Here is a 27,368-nt window from a genome sequence, read left to right on the forward strand (position 1 = left end):
GGGCCAGCATGTTTCACCTCGGAACTGGACCCAACCCACGTGGCTGTTTCCTTGGGAATAGTGTTAGTTACATAACGTGCTGCCCTCGCTCCGGTGAGCACACTGCTCCAGTGACTTTCTCTAATGTGCCGTGGCAGTTTGGGCCAGCCGCGCTGCCTGGGATTCTGATGGCCACGTGACACATTTATGGCACGGTGCACCAGGGCAGGCTTTGCACGCACAGATCTCAGCATGGGGGCGGGGGGTGCCTGGCAGCCCGTCCTGCCCCCAGCTTGCTGCAGGGGCCTTAACTCAGGGCAGGGGATGGGTCCCGGGCTCTGGGCTGTCCGAATGCAGCAGGTTCAGGCTCACAGCGATTCCTTGCTGCTGTCTGTGAGCCATCTGGGTTGTGGGGTGCAGTAGATTAGGTGAGGGGGGCAGGGCTGGCCTTAACTAGAAAGCGGGTACTTCTACAATCTACCCCTTTCCTCCCTAGGCAGGGCAGGCTAGTGGAGAGGGCACTGAGCTGGGATTCAGGAGACCTGGGTGCTAGCCCCAGCTCTGCCGTAGACCTGCTGGCAAGACTCTTCCCGTCTCTGTGACGGTTTCCCCTCCCGCCCTGGGTCCATGCAGCGGGCGCTTTTGGGAGTGGCTCTGACTCTTGGCACGCATTTGCACCAGGGGGCTGGGACACAGACAATAGTTAGTGCTTGAACGTGGAGGCTGGAATTCCTACAGCTCGTTAGCTTTTCATCCCTCCCCAGTGGGTACCCAGCACCGTTCCAGTTACGAGGTCGCTTGGGTGAGAGGCCAGACTGGGGTGTTAAACACCCAGTTCGCCCTTTCCAGCCTCTTTTTGCCCTTTAATTCTGGCCCTTCCCTGGTGCTCAGCTGCTCTGTTCACGCTGAGTTCTGCTGGCGCTAGACCAATCCTGCTGTTTCCGAGGCCATGCCAATGCGTGCCGCGCTGCGCGAGTGGACCGATCCAGCGGTGCCGGTGAAGCATGTCTGGTGAAGCTACTCTGTGCCGACAGGAGACAGCGCTCCCGTCAGCATAAAGAAACTCACTTCTGCAAGCAGCAGAAGCTACATCAGCACCACCAACATGGTGCTGCGCACACTGGTTCTTATATTGGTGTAATTCATGTCACTCGGAGGTGGAATATTCACGCTCCTGAGTGGCCTACGGTTTGCCAGCCTAGGCTGTAGTGTAGACATAGTCTGAGTTTCATAGTTTTTAAGGCTAGGAGGGACCATCAGATCCTCTGCTCTGACTTTACATATAAACAGAAGCCAGAGAATTGCATCCTGACGCTCCTGCATTGAGCCCAGTAACACGTGTCTGGCTAATGCAGAGCTTCCAGAAAGGCACTCTGTCTTGATCTGAAGATTTCAAGAGCTGGTGAATCCACCACTTCCCTTGGCAGTTTGTTCCAGTGCTTAATCATCCCCGCAGTTAAAAATTTGTGCATCGCTTCTCATTTGAATTTGTCTGGCTCTTGTCTGCCTTTCTCTGCTGTTGGAAAGAGCCCTTTAGTACCTGAACGTTTTCTCTCCATTAAGGTACTTAGACGCCATAATCAAGCCACTTCTCAGGCTTTTCGATAAACTGAACAGATTAACCCTTTCTATCTCTCGCTGTCAGGTATTTTCTCCAGCTCTTGGATAATGGTTCTGGCTCTTTTCTGTACCCGCTCCAGGTTTCAATGACCTTTAAAGCGTGCAATCACCCGCATTGGACACAGAATTCCAGGTTCGGTCTCACCAGTGTTGTAGACGGAGGTGAAATCACCTCATTTCTCCGACTCGCTGCGCCCACACGCACAAAACTGCTGGTCACTGAGTCCATAGATTAACTCGAATTCTTTCTGTAACTTCATGGACACGCTCCGATTCCTCCCTCTGTTTCAGGTTTAAATCGTTGTCAGTGCGCCACTGAAGAGATAGATGGCGCAGCAGGGGTTAAACAACCCTCGGGCTCACTTCTGTGCTATGATGTTTAATAATCTTTCCATCTCTATTTGGAGTAAACAGAGACTGTCGAGCAGGCGGTACAGAGAACTGTAGGCATGGAAACCCCCGCTGCAGTCACAGCGCACTGCTCGTGATCCCCAGGGCATCGTTTGGTTGAATGACTCTGGCTTCGCTTTACCATCTGCCTCTCGAGGGTATTTATCTGCCCCCTGGTTCCCATAGGGTCCGAGCACCGGACAATCTTGAACACAATCCCGGGCGGTAGGGAAGGGCTGTTCACCCCGTTTGCAGATGGAGACCCAAGGCCCAGAGAGGCTGAGGACCAGATTTACAAAGGTATTCGGGAGCCTAGCAATGCAGATAGGCGCCTAGTGGGGTTTGCGGAAGTGTCTAAGCAGGTAGGTGCCTAACTCCCATTGGAAGTCAGTGGCAGGTAGGCACCTAACTCCCATTGGAAATCAGTGGCAGGTAGGCACCTAACCCATGTCAGTGCTTTTTGTGAAATCCCACTAGGAGCCTAAATAACTTTGAAAATCTGAGTTGCCAAGGTCCTGCAGGGAGCTGAACCCTGGTTGCCAGAGTCCAAGTTACCAGCTTGGACTTCCCTCCCCCGCATGACAAGCAAGTCCCGGGGTGGGAGCTAGGGCCTCCGCTCCTGTGTTGTCTCTTGAGAGTCAGCCAATGTGCGGTTTGCTTTCCTGCCGACAGGCAGGTTCCCTCTTCTTGAATCAGCCCCATGTTTTCTTGTAGCATCTGGACAAACATCCAAACTTTAGAGAGTTCATCATTTATTACAGGGCCGCCCCGCATCCTTCACACAACTCACCGGCACAAATCCAGCTTGCTCTGGTTTCCCACGACCAAACATCCCCCAGCGTGATAAAGACGATGCGGCCCCACTCCACCATCCCCTTTGCAAAGGGGCACTGAAAGGATCCAGCCAATTATTAACCCCCACCAGGCTGCCTGTTGCAACTTCTGTTACTCTCAGGGCTGTGGTGCCACCAGCGCAAGCTGCCAGGAACGTTTCAAGGATGCTAAGGAACTGCCATGCTGGGTGACTTCCTAACCATTCCCCGAGGAGGATGCAAAAGAGGAAGGGGAGAAGAGGCTGATGCAGTCACATCTGTACCTCTGCTGCAGGCCATGTGCTTGGGCTAGGATGGCCAGGCATCAAGTATAATATCTTGGGCCATGAGCCTTTGAGAGCATCAGTCTCATAGGGCTGTAAGAGGAAGGATTTCCCAGTGGTTAGCGCACTAGCCTCAGTCTTGGGAGATCTGGGTTCAGTTCTTCACTCTGGATGACTTTAGGCAAATCACTCGGCTCTCTCTGCCTCAGTTTCCCTTCCGTAACATGGGGATAATCCATATCCTTTGGGGATGTTGGGAGGTTAAACAATGACCAAAGATTGTGATGCATTCAGGCCCAATGGCAATGGGTGTCACGTAAGAACTGCAGTGCTTACAGGGAGCAGTAAGGACCTGTGACAGATCTTATACTTTTCCTCATCACTGGAGTATCATCCCCAGCTGCTGGAATTGGTGGCACAAGATTCTCAGCTTTCATTTGAAAGAAAACTGTTTTCTAGCGCACGTGGTTGCAGAGAAAACCTTGAGAACGTGACTCCAGTCTGCCTCCAAGGCGAAGAGAAAGATCCCCTACGTTTATTGCGGTTTTAAATTTCAATCTCATGATTTTCTGGGGCCTGACTCATGATTTTTGACTGTTTGGGGCTGGCAACACCCCAAAATCCACCACCCATGTATCCAGAAGCAGCGGAGGAAAAGGTGGTCCCAGCAGACACATACTTTGCTTGTATGGGCTAAAGGAAATGAAACTAGCCAGTGTCCCCGGAGAGAGCACAGCGTGGACGACTCATGCTAACAACAGCCATTTTGAATGGATTCATGGGGGACATGCCCATACAGACAGGCTGCGGGGCCGGAGACAGCACTGGGTTCCCATAGCCAGGTACAGCACAAGAGCTGCCTGCTGATTTCATGACACTTGAGCTATGGGCAAGGGGCTCTGGTTCATTAGGGTTCCCATGCCCCCGAGTTCAGGCCCTGAGACGGCTGCTCTGATAGGCCGAGTGCACCAGGTGCAGCTGCTTTCCCGCAGCCCAGAGAAACTGCCTTCAAGCAGATCTGCCGGAGTCCCACGCCCAGAGACCTAGCTCAGGATTCGACACGAATCCCTGGGTGCTGTAGCTGGTTTCCTTCCATATCTTGTGGGGATTTGCCCCAGTGTAGAGCCTGGATGTGGGGACGCCAGCAGCGGCTGCTCACTGCATTACACAGTCCAGGAGCTCTCACCCGTCAAGCCACCCAAGGGTGCTGCGAGGGTGAATTCAGGTTTGGGCGCAGTTCGAGACCCATGGAAGGGAGGCACTACAGAAACGCAAAGCCCACTCCTAGCTAGGTCTCCGCAGCTGTCCCTGTTGTGCCTGCCCCTGGGGGCTTCACAGAAGGGGCAGCAAAACGCAGTGTCTCTCCCCCGCAGCGGAGCTACAGAAGAACCCCCATTAGAGTTAGCGGAATAGGACCTATGACCCAGATCAGATACACTCACCCCACAATTGATGCTGAGGGCAGGTCAGAGGCCAGGAAGGTGGAAGAATGGCTCTGTAGATATTTCTGCAGGATGGAAATTGTAAGAGTTAATTAACTTAACAGAAGGCTAGGAATAAAAACCAGACAGACAAGCAGCAGGAGACTCCTTTGTTGCAACAGAGCTTGACAAAGCCCTGGCTGTGATGATTTAGTTGGTGTTGGTCCGGTTTTGAGCAGGGGGTTGGACTAGAACCTCCTGAGGTCCCTTCCAACCCTAAGATTCTATGATTCATTGCAGCAGGCCCTATGCCATGCCCTCTTTGGGCAAATCCCCGCCGGCACAATTTGGTACAGCCTTTTCCAGAAGCCTGGCACAAAGCAACCCCCGCCTGAAGGGAACACAAAGGGCACCGTTGTGTGTCTGCTCATGAGCCCTGGCTCAGGATCTGGCCCCAAGACTCCATGGGCCAGTTACTTCTCAGCCTCTAGGTTGAGGGTGACAACGTGGGGCCCAGCTGTGGGGTTGGTTTTCATGGCATGGCCACGAGGAATGAGACTTAAGAACCCCCCTTCCCCTAATTCATTCCACAAACAGCCCAAGCAGATGGCAGTGATTGTCAGCCACTGAGGCCCGCGAGGTGAAAGACTCCGACCCACAGAGGCATCCAGTCCACGTGAGCGAGGCTCCCACCTCGACGCACAGCACAACCTCCGATACAGCCATATACGTAGCACACCCAACGAGTCGTTCGCTGGTGACACCCCAGGACTCCCTCCCCCCTTGCCATGGGATCGCACCAGCCCTGGCGAATCGGAGCCCATTATAATAACAACATCGCTTAACATGAGTCATTTCTCCCGGCAAACTCGGCGAGGAAGCCAGCTCCTTGGAGGGCTGTGTTGCGCTGCTGAAAATAAGCACCCGGATGAAATGCGTCACCAGGCCCAGCTCTAAGCTGGCGGTGGGCAGGCAAAGTGCTCCAAGGTGGGGTGCTTCCATGATAATGTGAATTCTAGCAGTCTGGCAGCGTCGGCTCCAGGGGCCGGGGTGCGGAAAGTCGTCTAACCTGCAGAAGGGAATGGGGATAGGAGGGGCAGGCAGATCTGATACATCCTCCTCCTCCCAGCCCTCTGCAACATCCACTCAAGTTCCTAGCCCAGCACGTCTTGTCCTTCCTTTAGGGCCATTAGAATATCAAGCCGAGACACTTAGGTGCAAAGCTGGAATTCATGGCCCACGCACGGTATCTGGATTGTGCAGCAAAAAGGTATACGCACTAGACGGGGCAAGCAAGAAATGTCTCCTGGCATCTGTGTGGATTTGTCCTTCCCTGACATATGCGGCTGCTCAAGGGGGAAGGTCTGGCTCAGCACAAGGCAGAAGAGAAGACAGACACTGCAAGTGCCCATAGCACAGGTATTAATAGCAGTCTAGATGGAGTGGCGTTGCTTATGTGAGTGGAGCCAGGCCAGAATCCTAGGGTGTGTCCCCTACACAGCTCTGGGGCTGCCCAAGCACTGCCTGCTGTGTCCGTGGCGCTGTTTGCACAAAAACCTGTGACAAAGGGTTTTGGGGGTACATACACGTCACGTGTCTCTCCCAACACCTCGGAGAGTTAATGCAGAGCCCAGCCTAGGCTCTGGGCCAAGGGATGGGAAGGTAGCCGGACGGGTGTTGTTTCAAAAGCCATCTGCTCGCTATGCTGTGCTCCTGCTTTGCTTTCAGTGGGGTGGTTCAGGTCACTGGATTCGCCGCTGGTCACAGCCTCTGAAGGGAAGAATTGGCACGTCCCAAGGCCAGCCACACCTGCTGGGGAAACATGGTCGATCCACAGGGGGTAATAGCACAGGATTGGGGCTAAGGGTGGAGAATTGCAGGGGGAAGTAAAGGCACAAGGCCATAGACCCGGGGTGTGTAGGGGGGTAGAGGTGCTGCTAGCCCTGTAACTGGGACAATGTGCATTCGGGCACTATGACCCAGGGTGTCCAAAGCAATGGATAATTATACCTACCTCACTGCTCCTTCCCTCTCCCCTATGCAACCCCTTTTCCTGCCCCAAAGGGCTCAGGGGTCAAGGCCTCTGGAAAGATCCAACCCAGCATAGAAGTGAAGGGGGTATGGTCCAGTTTTGCCAACCTCAAGTGGTTGAAAATGGTGAGTTGGGCCCCTGAAATCATGGGATTGGCTTAAAAAATCAAGGGATTTTCATTTTAGAGTAATAGATGTTTGAGTCTCTGGTGTTAAAGCCATTAGGAGTCACATGGTCCAGCTCTTGTGTCAGCAACAGAGAAGGTTAGAAACTTTTTAAAACGAGAGCTGAGATTCTCAATCACCTGAGTCCAGGAGCTGGGGCTTTAAGAAAACTTCCACTAGCACGAGACTTGGGATAAAATCACAGCAGTTGGCAGCACTTGTTCCTCTTTTTATGGGTTACTTAGCAGAGGGGGATGGTCTTGGTGTATTTACATTATTTATGACTCCAGTATTGACCCTTCACCTCTGATCAGCCTTTGCTATTCTCTCCACCTCTCTCCCCACCCTCGCTACTGCTGGCAACATTGAAACTGGACCCATCAGCATTCCTGCCTGTATTTGTAGGGTCTGATAGGCAGTGGGCGTTAGGACATGAATTTGGCAAAGCCCTGAAGGACACGTTTCAGAACATACTTAGATCCAAGTTAAGCATGTTTAAGTACTTTGCTGATCAGGGTCTTGATGTAAACAGACAGCACAGGGGTACGACCCAGGTATCTGATGAATGGGGGCTTAACTCTGCCTCGGTTTCCCCCTGCCTGTTTCACGTGTGCTCTAACTTGCTTAGGAAGCAAAGTGAGTGATGTCTGAGGCTTGGCATGTTTCCCACACTCCCCTCCTTTGCATCTGCACAGGCTCATGTGCTCAGCCGAGATTTCTGCCTCCCGTTTGGCCCTGCTCCCTGAAGTGCTGCTATAGCAGGGCAGAGCAGTGGTGTGTCTCCTCGGCTAGCTGCTGCCTGCTCGTGGAGTCACTGGCTGTGAGGCAGCCCTTACTGACGGCCTGAGGAGGGCTCTCTGCTGCAGGGACGCTGCGATGCTTGGTTTCCCACCTCTCCCTCCCAACCCAGGCAGGCGGTGGGGCCCGCGGAGGTGAGTCGGGGTGGAGGTGGCGCTCTGTTCCCACGCCCCGTCGCCTGGGGCTGAAGCCTGGTCCTTGGCAGACCCCCTGAAACCTCCTCGTGGCCCCCCAGGGAGCCACAGAGCCCCGGTCAAGAACCAGTGCCTTAGTTAACCAATCATTAGCTTTAACCTAGCTAGCACAGGTAACAACGGTAATGAAGATGCAGTGGTGGGCGTCCCAAGTACGTAGCTGGGTTTGTACCGGGACAGCTAGGCCACGGTCAGGCTCATGTCACCACATCCCTACCTCTCTAGGTTACAACTCCTGCAGGTATGTGCCTACCTGGGCTGGAGTCACTGCTTAAACTGTGGTGTAGATGCAGCCAGAGTGTTGGGGGGTGAAAGTGACCGGGGGGGCAGAGGGGTGATTTGGGGGGTTGAGAGGCAATAAAATGACTGGTGTTTGGCAGAAGTCCCAGCCCTACGCTTGCTTGGTTGTAACACGCCTCAGAGAACGGTCCAACAGCCAGAGCACTGAATGGGACTCAGGACGCCTGGGTTCTGTTCTGCATAGGTTCTCACGCCACCCTCATTGCTGGGGTATCTGAGCACCTTCCAGTCGTACACTGAGCCACCTGATTAGCATCTGTTATGTGGCTGTGCCTCTAAACCTCGCATGAGGCACGTCCCTTCCCTGAGCCTCAGTTTCCCCTGCCACCCTTGGTTGGTCTCGTCTGTTCACACTGTACGCTCTTAGGGGCGGGAATTGCCTCTCACCGTGTCTGTGGACAGTGCCTGGCACAATGGGGCCCTGATCTCAGTTGGAGCGTCTCAGTAGGTTTGAAGGAGGGTTCAGACTCCTCCCCGAGCTCTCCCTGCATGGCGTACTGAAGTTCAGGCCCATGGGCTGCCCGCACCTCTCCGATCACCGTGACTTCTACTCTCAGATGGTGACCACAAGAACCCACCAGCTATCAGCCCATGTGGGCGTGACCCGGGAGAATCTGGCTAAACTCAACCATCTTGTTGTGGGTTGGTTCCCCCGCCTCTGGCTCTGTTTCTGATCCCGGTGGCCTTATGGTGTTGCTGCCACTGGGGGGCTGAGAGAACCAGATCCTGCTTCTTTTCAGGAACTGGCCCCAAAAGGGTTGGGCATGTGTGTGTGGTGGGGAGAGGCTTTACAAAATAAAATGCCTTGGACAAGATACAAGGAAATGCAATGGCCATCCCTGGGAAGACCCTGCAGCTCAGCCTGGCCCAGCTGGGATTAGCTCCCAGTGCTCTTCCAGAGCAGCCCCAGGGAAGCAATTCATCTAACGGGATTTGGGTAATCCCCAGCTAATCCCCTCCCCTGCCCCATCTACCTGTTCCTGACCCTTCTGTCTGGATCTGCTCCTTTTGCTTCAGCTCCCCTCCCTCCCCGGGGTCATTTTTCTTTCCTCCTTTCTCCTCTCTCTTCCTCCCCTCGATGTATCTTTCCCTCCCCTCCCTCAGCCTTGTCTATTTTTACCCTCCAACTGGGCCCAAGGCTCTTCCTCAAACCCTGAGCCAGGCCTTGCCCGCCTGCTTTTCACATTCTCTTCACTTTTACACTCGCTCTCTCTGCGTGCGGCTCATTCCCTCTCTCCTTCCCAGGCTCCCTCCCCACGCCTGGCTCCCTTCTGCTGCAGCAGCGAGGAGACCTATATATCAGAGCCAGCGAGGAGGTGTGTCTGCTGACATCACCCTAGAAATACGGTGCAGCAGTGCGGGAGCGGAAAGGGGTCTGAGGGCGGGAGCACTGCACGAAGGACCTTGCCTTGGAATCTCTTCCCCCAGAAAGGGAAGGCTGGGGGCGCGGGCAGCGACTTGGCAGCTTCCTAGGCACATCTTTCCCTGCTCTCCCCAGCTGGCAGGGAGCCCCGGGCAGCTGCAGGCGGCAGACGGAGCCGGGACACGCCTGGCACCGAATGGTAAGAGGCATGCACTTTTTCAGGAGTTGCAGCCCCATGGGTAAGTGGTTGCAGCCGGATGCAGGCTGCGCGGGTGGAGGCATGCCTGTGGCATGGAGAGGCGAGGGTAGGAAGCGTGTGTGTGTGTTCGAGGTGGGGGGAAGCCGCCTCTTTCCATGTGGCTAGCTATTTCCTGCTCTTAAGAGCTGTGCACACTGGTGATGGTGGGCAGCGGAGGAAAGGGGAGACGAATGATTGACTGTCTCTCACAGACGGGCTTCTCTCCGAAATGTCTGGGCTGTAGCCAGTTGCTGCGTGGAATCACTTCGTTTTGACTTGACGTGGGTTGAGTGTTCCCCAGGCAGTTGTCTCCCTGAAGTGATTTTTGAAATGTACCCCCCTCCTTCAAAAAATTCCCCAAATCCGCGTATTTAACCAGATTCTGGCACGGCTTTTCGGCAGCCCTCTGGAGGAGTGTTGTGTGCTGGGAGAAGCATATTAACCACTGTCCTATGGCAAGAGGGCACCATGCCCAGTCTCTCCTCCTTTACAGCTGCATGTCCCCACTTTTCTTGCCTGAGGTGCCTCATCCCTGCGGACGCGGGACCTGGCTAAGACGCCCGTGTCTCCCACAGTCCCGGTGTGGCATTTTGGGTGGGAAGCTGGGCTCCGTTGGTGCTTTGAGATGATGATGATTTAAGCATTAATACGCTGTCTCTCTCTCTCTCTCCCGCAGGGCCGGACCGGGCAGGCAATCACTGAGAGGACGGGATCCCAGGCAGCAGCATCCGGGAAGACGGAGGGCATCCAGGCTGGCGGGCGTAGCGGGAAACGTTTGATTGCAGCCGAGCTGGGGGAGAGACAGGCGACTGCAATCTCCTCCCCCACACGCACAGCTGTCGGCGGATGGCACTGGGATTATTACAGATGGCTGGGCTGATGACTGCGTGCTCTTGACCCGTCGGGGCTGCCTCTGATCCCTGCACTCCCGGAGTGGGAGGCTGGCAGCCGGAGCTGCAACTCTGGGGGTGCCCGGGGGGAGAGTTAGACGTTCTGGGCACAGCTCTACTGACCTCCTTTTTTCGCCCCTCACAACCCAGCTCTGATCCCAGCCCACTGCCCTTTCTCAGCCCCTCCCAATGCCTGCTGGGCCCGGCGGAGAGCACGCGGCGTGCGAGTGACCCCTTGCTGCCAGCTTCCCGCCATGGCCTCTTCGGACGGTTTGCAGTACCGCGCGCTCTACGAGTATAAGAAGGGCCGGGAGGAGGACCTGGCGCTGTGCCCCGGGGACCTGGTCACCGTCAGCAAGGCGGGACTGCTGGGCACGGCAGACTACAAGGAGGGGGACGAGAGGAGCCCCAAGGGCTGGCTGAACGGCTTCAACGAGCGCACCAAGGAGCGGGGCGACTTCCCGGGCACCTATGTGGAGTACCTGGGCCCTGTGAGGATTGTGCCCAGCGCTCTCAAGGCTCGGCCCAGGCCTGTGCCCCCCACCCCCACCAGCCAGCTGTGGGGTGAGTACCAGCTGGGGATGGGGGGGGGCGTGTGTGTGATGAGTGTGCTCCCCTCCCCCTGGGTAGTGGCCTCTCAAAACTCCTCAGAGCAGATGTTGTGGGGAGCCACCCACGAGGCCCCAGGCTAAGGTCAGCCGCCCTGCCCTGAGAGCCCAACTCCCAGGGAGTGCGGGGACCCCCTGCCCACGCACCCCCCTCTTCGGGGGCAGGGCGATGTCCAGCCAGCTCCCACGGTCTCCATGTGGGTGGAGGTCAGGCAGCTGGGCCCCAAACCCCATGAGCTCTCTGGGGCAAAACTGACCCCTGCCCCCAGAAAACGGTTTCTTGGCAAGCCATCAAACATGCCTCCGGAGGGGGAGAGGGGAGCGGGGTGGGGTACTTGCCTCCAAGACGCCTCCTCCAAGCTCGGCTTTGCATGTAGAAAGCACGGGCTGGCTGACATGTGGCTCTGGGTGGTTGAGCCCAACCGGGCACATGTTCCTAACCACGGTGGAGGCTCAGGAGAGATGGGAGCTGGCTGGAAGCACGCTGTGCCAGGGGGCATTCGCATGGAGTCCTGCCTGGGGTCTCACATCAAGGGCTGTTAGAGGCCTCGATACTGATCATGTGCTGACTCTCTATGGGGTAGGACTCTGCTGGCCTCAGTGGCATCGCTCCTGATTGATTTACACTGGCCCGCGTGAGATCCAGTTCTGGCAGGGTTGGCTCCTGGAGCAAGCTGGCATTGGGCGACTGGCTGGCATCATGGGTGACTTTGAATACCCACCAAAGCTGGGGCAGGATTGCGCTGCTAGCTCCACTGTGGGTACCCAGTTGTGTGGTGTTTGCCAGGTAGTTCTGCCTCCCAATCCTCGGCAGAAGAGACTGGGGCTTCCTTGACACCGGGAGAATTAAGTCATCCAGGGCCCTCTGGATGCTTGGGCTGCAGTCTTCCTCTGGGAAGTGGGGTTACCTCTGCAGGGGGGATAAGGGATGGCAGACTCGAGAGCTCCCTCAGGGTCCCAGTGGAGATGCACGCCAGCCCCAGAGGTCAGATCAGCTCAAAGTTTGCGGGGCTCGGATCTGGGCAGGGGGACGCAGTCGGTTTTGTTCCGAGTGTGTTGCAACGTATGGACTGAGCCCGTCGCTCCTCTGAGCCAGGCTGACAGCGAATCGAAGGCTGAATGAATGGGATCATTTAGCATGCGTTGTACAGCTTGGTGGAGCATGTCCGGATTTGTACCAGTGACAAACAGAAACTGGCAGCACGGCGAGCGATCCCAGGAGTCAGGGGCTAAGCGCCCCATCACTTCTGCAGGTAATCGGGCGCAAGAGCTGGTAGGGAGGCAGGGAGAAAAGGTCCCGTAGCAAGCTACCCTGGGGAGCCAAGAGACAGACTGAATGCCCAGCTCCCAGCGAGGCAACTGGTCAGTGGGTCGGACGGGGCATCAGTGTAATGCTGTCACCTTGGTAAGCTTTTTAGAGATCTGTAGCTGGAAAGTGCTGGGTAAGAGTCAGGGCCGGCTCCAGGCACCAGCCAAGCAAGCTCGTGCTTGGGCGGCAGATTCTAAGGGGCGGCTTCCGTCCAAGCCTAGGGCGGCACGGCCACCTTTTTCTTTCGTTTTTCTGTTCGCCGCTCTGGCCGCCCTGTAGGGGATGGCAGCGTGGAGGAGGGAAGCGCCCTGCTGGGAGCCGGCTGCGCACTCTGTCTGCCCCAGCCGGTGCCAGGTCTGCAGCAAGCCCGGCAGCCCACGTCCTTCCCTCCCCGCCAACCGGAGCAGTGCGGAGCCCTCCCGGCAGGCAGCGCAGCGGGAGGGGCTGCGTGGTGAGTGCCCTGGCTGAAGGAAGCCCTGGCTGCCCCCCTTCTCTCTCTCCCCCCCGCTCCCTCCCCCTCCCCTTGCTAGCCAGGGTGCACACTCCACTGCCCAGGGCACTTTGCAGCGCAGGGAGTCCCGCTAGCCGAAAGTTTGCACCCTGGCTCCAGCCACCCCGCAGGGTTTTTTTGGTTTTTGTTTTTGCTTCGCCGCTCCAGCCACCCCACAGGTTGTTTTTTTGGTTTTGCTTGGGGCGGCAAAAAAGCCAGAGCCGGTCAAGGTAAGAGCTAATTATTGCAGCTGTGGGGGGAGCACAGAAAGGAACGCGAGGAGCTGTACAGTCTTAACAGATATGCCCCTATGAGAGGTGTGGCTGTAGAGGTGTAGGATTTCCTTTCAAAGGCCCACCGATGGCAGAGGGAAGACGGTGTGTTTCTCCCTAGCTTGGAGTCTTCACTGTCACTTGCTCTTTCCTTTCCGCTCTTTCAGCCTGCCAAAGTGACTTCCAAACTCGTTTCTGGTGTAATCAGTTGTGTATCTTATCTGTCCTGTCTTCATTTTCTGGGTCTTGCAGCTTTAAATCTGAATCATCTCCATGCAGATTGTTGCAGAGGTGCGGTTACGCACTGTGCTCTCACCAGAAGGCTTTATATTTGTTCTTTCTTGATTGGTTGCTAATCAGTTGATTATCAAAACTCATTCTGACTTGGAAATACATGGCTGCTCTTGGTGTATGGAGAACCCATAAATCCTGAACACAAGACTCTTGTCTCTTTTCACGGAGTCCCTTAACAGGAGGAGGACATTTCTAGCTGGGGTGCTTGGTGAGTTGCAAAGGTATAAATATTTGTAGACTGCAAACTGATTCTTCAGCAGTGAAGTCCAATGCCTCAGTTTGTTGCACACCATGGGTGGAGTCTCAGGTGGAATGTTCTTGGGTCAGGTTTCTGCATTAGCAGTGTCCTTCTCTGTGTTGTGTTTGAATGAGGATGCCCAGAGTATATGGCCTGATTTCGCCCACGCCTGGGCCCATACAAGTCAGGAGTCACTCTGGAGAAGTCAATGCAGTTCCGTAGCCTGAGAGGAGAACTCAGTCTGTTGGGGAAGAAAATTAGATTTGTTGTTGTTACTGCAGCCTGATCATTGCTACGTATGTAATTGTGTTAAAGAGACCCCGTTTGGCTGCCCAGAAGAGAGGGGAAGGGATGCAGAGGAAGGCTGTGTTGCAGACAGATCAGGGTGTCAGACCAGCTGGGATTTTTTCCCCCAAAGCCAAGCAGTTTTATAAATCTGTTTAGGTTGCAGGGTCTCACTGATGCAGTGGTTCAAGGCATGAAATCTCTGGCTAACGTCGCATCGCTCTGACTTTCAGATTAGGCGACTGTTTTTGTTGGATGGAGGAGAAGTTAAGGCAGTGGCTTTCAACCTTTCCAGACGACTGTACCCCTGTCAGGAGTTCGATTTGTCTTGTGTATCCCCAGGTTTCACCTCACTTAAAAATGACTTGCTTACAAAATCAAACACGTCACAGCAACACTGTTCCTGAACAATTGCTGACTTCCTCACTTTTACTATAGAATTATAAAATAAATCAGTTAGAATGTATGTGTTGTACTTACATTTCAGTGTATCGTATATAGAGCAGTATAAACAAGTCTATGTCTGTATGAAATTTTAGTTTGTACTGACATCGCTAGTGCTTTCATGTGGCCTGTTGTAAAATTAGGCAAATATCTAGATGGGTTGTTGTACCCCCTGGAAGACCTCTGCGGACCCCAGGGATGTGTGAACCCCTGGTTGAAAACCACTGGGTTAAGGCACTGTGCTGGGACTCAGGACACCTGGATTCACTTCCCTGCTCTGCCACAGACTCCCTTTGTGACCTTGGCCATGTCACTGAGCATCTCTGTGCCTCAGTTTCCCATCTGCAAAATGGGGAATAACAATTCCCCTCTTGGTCTGTCTTGTCTATGAGTGTAAGTGTAACACCAGCCGCCCCTGGTCATCGATGGGCGGGATCGAACCTGGGACCTCTGAAGCTTCATGTGTGAATCTCTACTGCATGAGCTAAAAGGCACCTAGATTATCTAAAGGAGGACGTCTTCAAACTTAGGTGTCTAAACTGAGGCACTTAACTCAGGGGGCCACTTACCTCTGTATTTAGGCACCTGACTGAAGAGGCCCTGCCTGTCAGAAGGGCCCAGCACACGCAGCCCCCACTGACTTAATCTTTAAAAAATGCCGAGTACAGCTTGGATGTGGGTGAGCCAAAACCTCTGCTTGATCGCAACACGTCAGCAGTTCCATAATGCACCCAAGCAAAAAGAACCAGCCTGGTTCATTGGATGTGATTAAAGGAGAAATCTCTCTCCGGGCATAAGGTCGGTCTGCTTCCAGGCTGGGACCTCTGCTGGGGTTTATTCAGATCGACACAGCGTGACCTACCCAAGGCCGAACTCTCTCAAGAATCGGCTTAGTATCTCCAATCCTCTGGTGTCTGGCTGCTTGGTCTGTGTCTCATGCAGGGATTTCGAACTAGGTTAATAAAAGGGCTTGTGTAGTTTTGAAGCGTGCTGGAGCATTAAGCAGTTTTGCTGATTTCCTTCCTTCCTTGCCACCTCCCTGAACTTGATGAGCGAGCCTCGTGTTCAAAGGGCCCGGCAAAGCATTGCAAAGACACGGGGGTGGCTGGGAGCAAAGGGTGGTAGCAGTGCCCCATATGGCACACAGGATTATGCCACGCCTGAGATGCCCACAGAGAACATGAATGATTTAAAGGAGGATTAGCCTCCGAGGAGTGACATGAAGGGGCATCCTTATTAGAGTTTTCTATTCCTGACTATTAATGCTGCAGACTCCACCTGGAACTGGCAAACCCACCTGGCACGCCACAGCAGCAATGACACTTCTGCGAGAGAAACTGAGCCGGCCGTTCTGTTGGCGATGCACCGGGCGCAGTACGGAATCCAGCTCGCTCTCCCGGAGCAGGCTGGGCTCTGCAGGAGTGAGGGGCAAATTCGGCCGTGCCCTGCCTCCTTGCAGCCATTTGCCCCGTGCAAAGCCAGTAAAACCGCTACCGAACCAGCATGGCAGCATTTTGCACCTACTTTGCAGTCACACCGGGGGCCGGGCAGTGGCGGATGGAGCCCCGTTTGCACGCCGACACAGGGAGCTGTGTTTGTAGAGCTGGCCGCTCACTCTTTATTTTAAAGCGATTGCCATTAACTAGGGTGACCAGACAGCAAGTGTAAAAAGTCAGGATGGGGGTGATGGGTAATAGGAGCCTATATAAGAAAAAGACCCCAAAATCAGGACTGTCCCTATAAAATCAGGACATCTGGTCACCCTACCATTAACCCAAAGACTCAGCTGGACCCAGAAGTGGCTGCAGAGGGAATTGCCCTAAATTAACGTTTGACAGGTCGCCATCAATCAGGGCTACATCAAACAGGGCAGCCTGTTTCTGTGGGATTTCTACCCATTCCCCCAAGAATACAGTTCTCCTAACCTCCAAAGGCAACTCCTGTAGGGTTCCCAAATACACATCGCTAGCCAGCAACGGTTACAAAGACCGTCTTCTTAAAAGATGACGGACAGCACACGGGGCTGACAGGCCTGTCAGAGGATGAAAGTCCTCTCCCTCCATACATCACCGCAGCACCTGAGCATCCAATGATCCTTACCATAATCATCCTTGCAACACTGCTGTGAAGTAGGGAAGGGCTATGGCCAGTCTCTCTTCCTCAGACGCCTGATCTGAGGCATGCAGAGTGTCCTCCTGACGTTGCATCATCATAACGCATGCGTTACGACATTGCATTAAGAGGCAGCCATTACGACATTGCCACTCTCCGTCATCGCCAAGTGGGCAGCATCAGGACCTGCACCAGGATGGCCAGCTCCATCCTGGTGTTTTATCTGCCCCTCTCCCTCCTGGCTGTTCAGAGGGAAGGGTGTCTAGTGACTCTCCTGTTTCATCTCCCCCTACCATACCAAGCATTTTTACCATGCTGCCGTGCCAGTCACCCTTGGCAGAGATCTAGATAAAGCAAGCAGAGTGCCGAGCCAGCCTGTGTGCTCCATAGGAGGGGGGTTGCTGCCTTGTTCAGTGTTATTCCATGTTGTACAGTGGGCTGCCTGTCCTATGGAAAGGGTGGTATGGAATCACAAGGCGTTTGCTGATCAGCAAGTGCTGGGCCAGCGCAGAGCTGTTACTGACAGAACAAGGAGCAATGGTCTCAAGTTGCAGTGGGGAAGGTCTAGGTTGGATATTAGGGAACACTATTTCACTAGGAGGGTGGTGAAGCACTGGAATGGGTTCCCTAGGGAGGTGGTGGAATCGCCATCTGTCATAAACAGATAGCTAAGGGTTAATGTCTCTTTCACCTGAAAAAAAGTAACCTGAAGCACCTGACCAGAGGACCAATCAGGAAACAGGATTTTTTCAACTCTGGGTGGAGGGAAGTTTGTGTGTGAGTCCTTTGTTCTTGGTTCTTTTGTCTGCCTGTATGCTCTCTCAGCTATGAGGGGATTTCTATTTCCTGCTTTCTAATCTTCTGTTTCCCAGTTGTAAGTACCAAAGATCAAATAGGGATTTATATGTTCTTTTGTATTTACATGTCTATAGTTGCTGGAGTGCTTTAAATTGTATTCTTTTTGAATAAGGCTGTTTATTCAATATTCTTTTAAGCAATTGACCCTGTATTTGTCACCTTAATACAGAGAGGCCATTTGTATGTATTTTTCTTTCTTTTTTATATAAAGCTTTCTTTTAAGACCTGTTGGAGTTTTTTCTTTAGTGAGGAACTCCAGGGAATTGAGTCTGCAGCTCACCAGGGAATTGGTGGGAGGAAGAAGTCAGGGGGAGATCTGTGTGTGGTAGATGACTTTGCATTCCCTCTGGGTGAAGAGGGAAGTGCTTTTGTTTCCAGGACTGGAATTAGAGAGGGTGGACTCCCTCTGCTTAGATTCACGGAGGTTGCTTCTGTGTATCTCTCCAGGAGCACCTGGAGGGGGGAAAGGAAAAGGTTTATTTCCCTTTGTTGTGAGACTCAAGGGATTTGGGTCTTGGGGTCCCCAGGGAAGGTTTTTGGGGGGACCAGAGTGCCCCAAAACACTCTAATTTTTTGGGTGGTGGCAGCTTACCAGGTCCAAGCTGGTAACTAAGCTTGGAGGTTTTCATGCTAACCCCCATATTTTGGACGCTAAGGTCCAAATCTGGGACTAGGTTATTGACACCATCGTTAGAGGTTTTTAAGGTCAGGCTTGACAAAGCCCTGGCTGGGATGATTTAGTTGGCAGTTGATCCTGCTTTGAGGTCCCTTCTAACCCTGATATTCTATGATTCTAAAGCTGTCTGTGCTACGCCTGCCTTCATTATGTCCTGCCCTGCTCCGCTCCATGGTCTGTCATCAGAAGGATGGGTTTATTCAGTGAATGTGAGCAGATCACGGTTCTCTGAAATGCCTCGCTGAACTTCAGTCAACGAGCCTCGCCTTGAGGATCACAGGTGAAAAGCACCTTGTGCCTCTGCCATCTTTGAGCTGGGCTGGGTGGTTTTCATCTTCTGGGGAAGGATCAATTCAAAGGGGCAGGGATGCCGCGCACCACAAATATTCACAGTGAGAATGTTTGTGGCATTTGACCATCACCAATTCTTCCTAGTGACTTGATCCACATTTGAACCCAGGTCTCTGGACATGAAAGGCTGATAGTTAAGGCTACGTTTTAGTCACAGGTATTTTTAGTAAAAGCCTTGGACCGGTCACAGGCTTTAAACAAAAATTCACAGCCCGTGAGCTGTCCAGGACTTTTACTATATACTCCTGTGTGACCGGGATCCCGGGGGGCCAACTGAGCTCACTCAATTAGGGTGAACTGCAAAGAATGAGGCAGACAATCCACAAAGCAGGTGGATGTTCCAATACTTAAATTCACCAAACCAGCATAGAACAGCTTCCTTATTACCTCACTGGTTGCTCAGACATCCAAACAACACAGTTCCCTTAAAGTAACCCAGCCTCAGGCCTCCATCTAGGTACCCATGTCAAATATGATGAGGATTCCTGAAAATCTTATTCATTGTGTAAGAAAGTTCTACCAATCCCAAAGGATCAGACACATTACCTCCCAGGTTAATGAATATTTCAGATCTTACCCAAATACATGCTTGCAGTCAATTCTTATTAACTAAACTGAAATGTGTTTAAAAGGAAAAGAGAGACGGTATTGGTTAAAAGATCAATATACGTGAGACATGAGTATAGTTCTTGAGACTCAGATTCATAGCAGAGATGGAGAGCTTTGTGGATGCAAAGAGTTCTTTCCGAAATAGTTCGTAGGTTGTAGTTGTCATAAACAGATAGCTAAGGGTTAATGTCTCTTACACCTGGAAAGGAGTAACCTGAAACACCTGACCAGAGGACCAATCAGGAAACAAGACTTTTTTAAATCTGGGTTGAGGGAAGTTTGTGTCTGAGTTCTTTGTTTTTTGTGTTCGGCCTGTACTCTCTCTCGGCTATGAGAGGATTTCTGTCTCCTGCTTTTCTAATCTTCTGTTTCCAAGTTGTAAGTACAAAGATAGGTTTGGTTTTTTTGTATTTACATGTGTGTAGTTGCTGGAGTGCTTTGAATTGTATTCTTTTTAAATAAGGCTGTTTATTCATATTTATTTTAAGCAATTGACCCTGTATTTGTCACCTTAATACAGAGAGACCATTTTTATATATTTTTCTTTCTTTTTACATAAAGCTTTCTTTTTAAGACCTGTTGGAGTTTTTCTTTAGTGGGGAACTCCAGGGAATTGAGTCTGTAGCTCACCAGGGAATTGGTGGGAGGAAGAAGTCAGGGGGAAATCTCTGTGTGTTAGATTTACTAGCCTGACTTTGCATTCCCTGTGGGTGAAGAGGGGGTGGAAGAGAGATTAGAGATCCCGGTGCTTGTGTTCTCCAGGACTGGAGACTGGGAGGGTGGAGTGGGGAGCTTGCTTCTGTGTATCTCTCCAGGAACCCAGGGAGGGAACACCTGGAAGGGAGAAGGGAAGGGAAATGGTTTATTCCCCTTTGTTGTGAGACTCAAGGAATTTGGGTCTTGGGGTCCCCAGGGAAGGTTTTTGGGGGGACCAGAGTGCCCCAAAACACTTTAATTTTTTGGGTGGTGGCAGCTTTACCAGGTCCAAGCTGGTAACTAAGCTTGGAGGTTTTCATGCTAACCCCCATATTTTGGACGCTAAGGTCCAAATCTGGGAATAGGTTATGACAGTAGTCCAGTGTTTGTATCACGGTGGTCCAATCAGGACTGGGATCTCAGTCCTTATGGCTTAGGCTTTCCCTTCATGAAGCATCAGGCAGGTTTGGGATGACAGAATCAGGACCCAAGGGTCTTTTATACAGTTTCAGGCCCTCTTGTGACAGCTCGAGTCCTTAGGTGAATAATAGGCTTCATGGGGACTTGAAAGTGGACCCATTTTCTAAGCATCACCAGTAATTATCCACACAGATTAACATCAAGCAATTGCCTGTTTCCCCACCGTTTGCAGATGATTGGCTATGAATACAGCGATAGTCTGTGTTTACAGCTCATTTAAATGGTAAGATGTCCTTTTGATCTCTGAATTAACAGAGTACAGCATAGACAGGGACTGGTTTTACATTGTTGACCTCTACCAATATCTATGTAAACACACAAAACCACAAACATTATCTACCAATATGCTGTTAAGGGTTGAATTTGAGTCATTTATCCTGCAGGATGCTTAACCCTCTTTGGTCAGGCATCACACCCTGAGTAAAACTTGGGCGGGAGGTGCTGCACGTGCTGGGGGAAGTGACCTGGGACTCCTGCTGGTGCTGGGGGTGGGAGGGTTGGCGGGGCTGGCAGGCTCCCTACCTGGCTCCACGTGTCTCTGCAGCTCCTAAGCAGTGGAGGGGCCAGGGGGCTCCTCATGCTGCTCCCGCCACAAGACCCACAGCTCTCATTGGCCGGGAACTGCAGCCAATGGGAGCTGCGGAGGCAGAGCCTGTGGGGATGGGCAGCATACGGAGCCACCTGGCCCCTCTGCCTAGGAGCTGCAGGGCCATGCTAGTGGGAGCTGGGGAGCCCCCCGCCCTGAGGTAAGCGCACCGCCCAACCCTCTGCCCCTAGCCCTGCACCCCCTCCCACACACCCAAACTGCTGCTGCTGGCCCAGCAGCCCCTGAGCCAGCACTGGCCGCTGTAGAAGTCTCAGAGGTCACGGAAACTCACGGAGTCTGTGACTTCCATGATAGACTCGCAGCCTTACCCATAGTCCATAGCCACATGGCTGCTCTGTTTTTGTCAATGGGATATTTAACTTGCAGGACATTATTCAGCCACTAGGTGTCTCTGGTTGCAGTACTGAGTTCCAGGCGGGCTGTGTTCACTGGTAAACAAGGGAGGCAAAGTTGGAACTCAAGTTGGGGGTGGGGGGTGCCTGTTTGTGTCTGATTTTATGTCTGTTTTTCCATAATTCACTCCTCCTATTTAAGACATTCCATTCCTAATTGAGCTTTAAGATGGGCATTGACTGGGGCTGGAAATTACTTGGTGGAAATGAGCATGTAACACCGGCTACATTTGGATATCTCCTGCTAATGGCTGGTCTGCACTGAGAACAGTCTGCTGCCTATGCCTATTAGAGGGAGTCCTGTAGATCAAGGGTCCTCAACCTTTTGCTTTCTGAGCCCCCCCCCCCCCACTCCCCTTGCAGCATGCTATAAAAACTCCACAGCCCCCCTGTGCCACAATAACTGGTTTTCTGCATATAAAAGCCAGGGCCAGTGTTAGGGGGTAGCAAGCAGGGCAATTGTCTGGGCCCCCATGCCACAGGGGCCCCCATGAAGCTACATTACTCAGGCTTCAGCTTCAGCCCCAGATGGTGGGGCTCAGGGGCCCAGGCTTCAGCCTCATGCAGTGTGGCTTTGGCTTTCTGCCCTGGGCCCCAGCAAGTCTAATGCTGGCCCTGGTTGGAGGCCCCCTTGAAACCTGCTCGAGGCCCCTTAGGGGGATGACCAGACAACCAAGTGTGAAAAATCACAACAGGAGGTGGGAGGTAATAGGAGCCTATATAAGAAAAAGACTCCAAAAATCGGGGCTGTCCCTATAAAATCAGAACATCTGGTCACCCTACCTGCTTTAGATCAAGCAGCTGGGAAAATCTTCTTGGTGTGGTAGCTCCAGGGCTGTATCCCAGCTGCAGACCTATGCCCAGAGCTGCGAGGTTATTACAAACTGCTCTGGGGCTATTTCCCTCCCCCGAAGCTGCCTTTGTCCTTGCTACTGACAGTTGTCTGAGTTTCACTTCATTAGGTGTAATTGGGTTTTCTCACTCCTGGTTGGACAAACAAGAGAACTTTCTTCACTGCATGACAATTTATCAGCGTATGCGTGGTAATGAGGGCCCCTGATCTTCAACTGGGGAAAGGGAGAGGAGAAAATGGGCTGCACACACAGAATTTTAAACAGTGTTTGTTTCCCTTGTGCACTGTGCAAACCCACCCTGAAAGTGAATTCACAATACCGGTACTTGCCAGGACTCAAGGGTCTCTGTTTTTCCTGCAGCAGCTGTTGGTGTGGCTGCTGAATGGGAAAATGCTTTGCTTTCGGTGCTTGAATTCCAGTCTGGCAGGGTACATCAAGGAGAGTGATTTTTCTAAAACCCTTTGCTTGCCAACATGTGTGTGAGTGACAGGCTGACGCACTGGGGATCGACCCAGGGATCTCTAGAGCTAAAGATCTGTAGCTGGGGCTGTAACAGAATCGTGTTGTTTGTGGAGTGGGCACACAGAGGGGCCCTGTAACGCTGGCCAGTGGGGTACACGCCTACAATTAATTCTTTATGCTGCATGTCCTTAGGGGACCAGCTGGTTCCATAGAGTGGAATTGCCAGAGGAAGTGTTTCATCAGTGTCGCCAGCTTTGCATTTGACTGCAGCTGGCAGCGGCTCAGAGCTGTTATCATCTACAACTGGTCACCTTGCTGAAAGGTGAAGGGCTGCTTGGGCCCATGAGACCAGATGCCTCTCAGCTGAGGCTGCCCTGCAGGGCTGAAGCCCTTTGGGTTGGGGTGATGGCAAAGAGAGGAACCTGGGTTCCTCCAAGGCACAGTGAGCTCATTGAAAAACTAAAGCCCTGCTTCTGATCTGTCTACAACAGCATGGGAGTCGCTCTGGATTTGTATTCCAGTAGGACCGTCAGGGCCCTGTGGGGCTGGGTGCTGTGTAAACACATTGCAAGCTCTTTGGGGCAGGGATTGCTATTACTGTCTACACGGACAGGACAGACAGGACAGAGAGGTGAGGTGCCAGTCATCTGCTGAGTGTACGTTAGCCTGGAAAATGCTGAGTCTAAGCTCAACTCCTTAACTGGCGTGAGTCCACATAGTCTGCCGATCAGTGGAGTTGGGCCGAGGGTCGGACCCTGATCCCCCTTTTGTGCGCATTAACTGGGAACAGTTGTCCAGTGGTTCTCTGCCTTTTCCACACCCGGGGGATTCTTCTCCCATCTAGCATGGACTCCCCTTCCTTTTTAGAATGTGGGACGGGCAGGATAGATAGCACCCTTGATTCCTGTGCTTGACCCCGAGGCTGTGAAGCCGGGGCATACACCATCGTCACCAAGCTATGGCAAGAGGCGTTTGTGTGTAACCCACCCTGTGCGGTGGGTGGCTAGAGCCTACGGATCTAAGCACAAATGCAGCGTTCAGAGGAGGTTACTCCATGGAAACAAGAGGGCAGAGGTTGAGCAAACTCGTCTGCGCGGTGTAAGCAGGTGGTTGTTCTGATATTGACAGGAACACGGTGTCACAGAGTCCCCGGGCGATGCTCTGGAACTGCTCCCCACCAAGCCAGTCAGGACTTTGGGGAGCCTCCTCTCCCTTGGAGCAGACTTGTTCAGGGCAAGAAGCTCACACGTCTTCATCTCCTGGGTCTCTCCTTGGAGCATTCAGCATCCTCTGCCCCTCCGTGCACTTCCCACAGCGAGTCCACCCCAGCAGGGTCCTGGGGAAGCCACCGGGTTCTGCACCCCCACTTTGCAGTCAGACGTGACTCTCAGCCAGCCACTAACACAGAGGTTTATTCGATGACAGGAACAGGGTCTAAAACAGAGCTTGTAGATACAGCGAACCGGACCCCTCGGCTGGGTCCATTCTGGGGGGCAGTGAGCCAGACCCCCAGGTCTGCCCTCCACCCTTGACCCCAGCCAGCTCCAGACTAACAACCCCTCCCAGCCCCTCCTCTCTCCTCAGCCCCTTTCCCGGGCCAGGAGGTCACCTGATCCCTTTGTCTCCAACACCTTCAGCTGGCACCTTTGCAGAGGAGGGGCCCAGGCCATCAGTTGTTAGGAGACAGAGTGCCAGGCATTTAGGTGCAATGGCCCTTTGCTCTGCCAGATACTTAAGAACTGCCATGGGGACACTGAGGCACCAACACAGTATTCAGAGAAAACATTAAGAACTTTCCCAGTTCGTCACACACGGTAACAGCTGCCCAGAGCACCACGCTGCTGCGGGTGCTGCAAAGTCTCCAGAAAGGAAAGCAACCCGCATCATCACGGGGTTGGTGCTTGGTTTGCGGCACGAGCCTCGAGAGCAGATCCCCTTGCTCCGAAGGGCCCTGCAAGTTGCTTGTTTCAACAGCCCTCGCCAGCTCCAGTACTTCAAGAGGGAAATATTCAGCTTGGAAAAGATACAACCTGGGGAGGGAGGAATATGACAGATGTCTATAAAATTGTGACTGGTGTGGAGCTAGTGAATCGGGAAGTGTTATTTCCCCCTTCTCATAACACAAGGACTAAGGGGTCACCCAGTGAAATTACAAGACAGCAGGTTTAAAACAAAAGGAAGTTCTACACACAACTCACAGTCAACCTGTGGAACTCCTTGCCAGGAGATGTTGTGAAGGCCAAAAGTATAACTGGGTTCAAAAAAGAACTAGATAAGTTACTGGAGGATAGATCCATCAATGGCTATTAGCCAATATGATCAGGGATGCAACCCCCTGCTCCGGGTGTCCTAAATCTGACTGCCAGAAGCTGAGACTGGACTGCAGGAGTGGATCACTTGATAATTGCCATGTTCCATTCATTCCCTCTGTTCAGCCCTCACCATGTTCCAGGGCTGGCATGTTTATTGAATCCATGTGCAACAGTCCTGTGTTTTCCTCCTTAACGGGAAGAGTGGGAGCAGCAGCGACACCAGGCACTGGGGACGGGTACAGGAGTGAGGATCGGGACCAGGCACTGGGGACAGGCACAAGGGTGAGAATCAGGGCCAGGCACCGGCACAAGGGTGAGGATCGGGGCCAGGCACTGGGTCAGGCGTGGGAGTGAGGATCAGGGCCAGGCACCAGGGATGGGTGGGGGGGTGAGGATCGGGTCCAGGCAGTGGGCACGGGCACAGTGGTGAGGCTCAGGGCCAGGCATGGGCACAGGGGTGAGGATCAGGGCCAGGCACTGGGTCAGGAATGGGATCAGGATCAGGATCAGGATTGGGGCCAGGCACGGGCACATGGGTGAGGATCGGGGCCAGACACAGGCACATGGGTGAGGATCAGGGCCAGGCACTGGGGACGGGCAGGGGGTGAGGATCGGGTCCAGAAACTGGGCACGGGCACAGGGTGAGAATCAGGGCCAGGCACAGGCACATGGGTGAGGATCGGGGCCAGGCGCCGGGGACGGGCACAGGGGTGAGGCTCAGGGCCAGGCATGGGCACAGGGGTGAGGATCGGGGCCCAGGCACTGGGGATGAGCACATGGGTGAGAATTGGGTCCAGCCACTGGGCACAGGCACAGGGTGAGGATCAGGGACAGGCTGGGGGAGTGAGGATCGGAGACAGGCATTGGGGACAGGTGCGTGGGTGAGAATCAGGGCCAGGCACCGGGGACCAGGGGCGGCTCTAGGCATTTTGCCGCCCCAAGCACGGCAGGCAGGCTGCCTTCGGTGGCTTGCCTGCGGGAGGTCCCCGGTCCTGCAGCTCCAAAGCCGCGGGACCAGCGGACCCTCCGCAGGCAAGCTGCCGCCCTCGCGGCACCGACAGAGTGCCCCCCGCGGCTTGCCGCCCCAAGCACACGCTTGGCGTGCTAGGGCCTGGAACCGCCCCTGCCGGGGACGGGCAGGGGAGTGAGGATCGGGCTGAGCAGCGAGCGTCTCCGGAAGAGTCAGCGATGGAGGTGGGGAGGGGAACGCAGCACGTTGCAGCACTCAGCGCCAGTGATGTTGCAAGCTGACTTTGTGGCAGTCTCTGAGGGAGGCTGCTAAGGTGGATTTCCTTGGAGTTGAGTTCCCGCATCTTGTAAGCGCACAAAGCGTTGAAATGCTGGCAGTGGCTCTTCCTCCTGACCTTCTGGGAGAGGCCACGGCACATCAGAGATCTCCCAAAGCACTGCCCTGCCCTGCCCTGAGTTGGCCTGATCCCAGTACTGTGGAGAGGTGCAGGCGGGTAAAAGATGAGGCAGTTAAATACCAAGCCACGTAGCCTCCTCTCACCTGGCTTTGCTCACCTTGCTGCTGTGCAGACTGGGCTGTGAACTCTGGAGGCATCCCCCTTAAATGACCATGAGCCTGGTGTATTCACCCTGCAGCCCACAAGCATTTCTCCCACCCATCCCTTCGGCCCTTCTGTTTGGATCACACTTGTGGTCGGCTTGAGGAGTGGAACTGGAGAAGTGGGGGCCAGGTTTTGGGGGGATCTAGAGCAGTCTGGCACCAGGGGGCTTGGGAATGCAAGGCCAGGCCAGGCAGGGGGCTGCTTGCCCATTAACCCTAGAGCCACAGCAGATAACGCTGGCCTCTCGGCTCGCTCTGCTCCAGCTCTGCCAGCCCCCCACAGCGCGCGAGGCAAATGAAAAAACTGGGTTCCCCTGTGACCGACAGGCCGTCCATCCATCTGTTGGATACTGCCAGCAGCTTTGCTCTCCTGCTGGGGTGGGCGAAGGCACCGATTACTCTGAGCATGCTCATTTCACTGCCGCATCTGCAGCTCCTTCGCTCGATGCTCCAGCCTCCGCATCCTCCATACCTCGCCTGCCAACGTCCTAGTCCCACAAAAACCAACACCCTAACCCCGCCCCTGCCCTGAGGCCCCGCCCCTGCCCTGAGGCCCCGCCCCTGCTCACCACATGCCCCCTCCCTTGGTGGCTCGCTCTCCACCACCCTCACTCACTTTCACTGGGCTGGGGCAGGGGTAAGGGCTATAACTGGGCATGCGGGCTCCAGGGTGGGGCCAGATATGAGGGGTTCAGGGTGCAAGGGGGGGCTCTGGGCTGGGGCAGGGAGTTGGGGTGTGGGAGGGGGTGAGGGATCCGGCTGGGGGTGAGAGCTCTGGAGTGGGGCTGGGGATGAGGGATTTGGGGTGAAGGAGGGGGCTCCAGGCTGGGGTTAGAGCTGAGAGTTTTGGAATGTGGGAGGGGGCTGCAGGTTGAGACGGAGTGGGGGTGAGGGCCCTGGGGTGGGGCTGGGGATGAAGGGTTCAGGGTTGCGGTGGGGGTGGGGTACGAGCTCTGGGCAGGGG

The 27,368-nt window shown here is 53.9% G+C and overlaps 1 protein-coding gene across 1 annotated transcript in view; it reads left to right on the top strand.

The window, feature by feature from the left end:
- Positions 1-9,224: 9,224 nt before the first annotated feature.
- LOC115655955 (phosphatidylinositol 3-kinase regulatory subunit gamma) overlaps positions 9,225-27,368 on the top strand; it is a 359,546-nt gene continuing 341,402 nt past the window's right edge. The window contains exons 1-2 of the mRNA XM_030572048.1: positions 9,225-9,556; positions 10,272-11,049. Of these exons, the coding sequence (XP_030427908.1) occupies positions 10,740-11,049 (310 nt within the window). The 5' untranslated portion in view covers positions 9,225-9,556; positions 10,272-10,739. The remainder of the gene's footprint in view (positions 9,557-10,271; positions 11,050-27,368) is intronic.

Source organism: Gopherus evgoodei, chromosome 8 (genome assembly GCF_007399415.2).
Source record: "Gopherus evgoodei ecotype Sinaloan lineage chromosome 8, rGopEvg1_v1.p, whole genome shotgun sequence".
NCBI lineage: Eukaryota > Metazoa > Chordata > Testudines > Testudinidae > Gopherus > Gopherus evgoodei.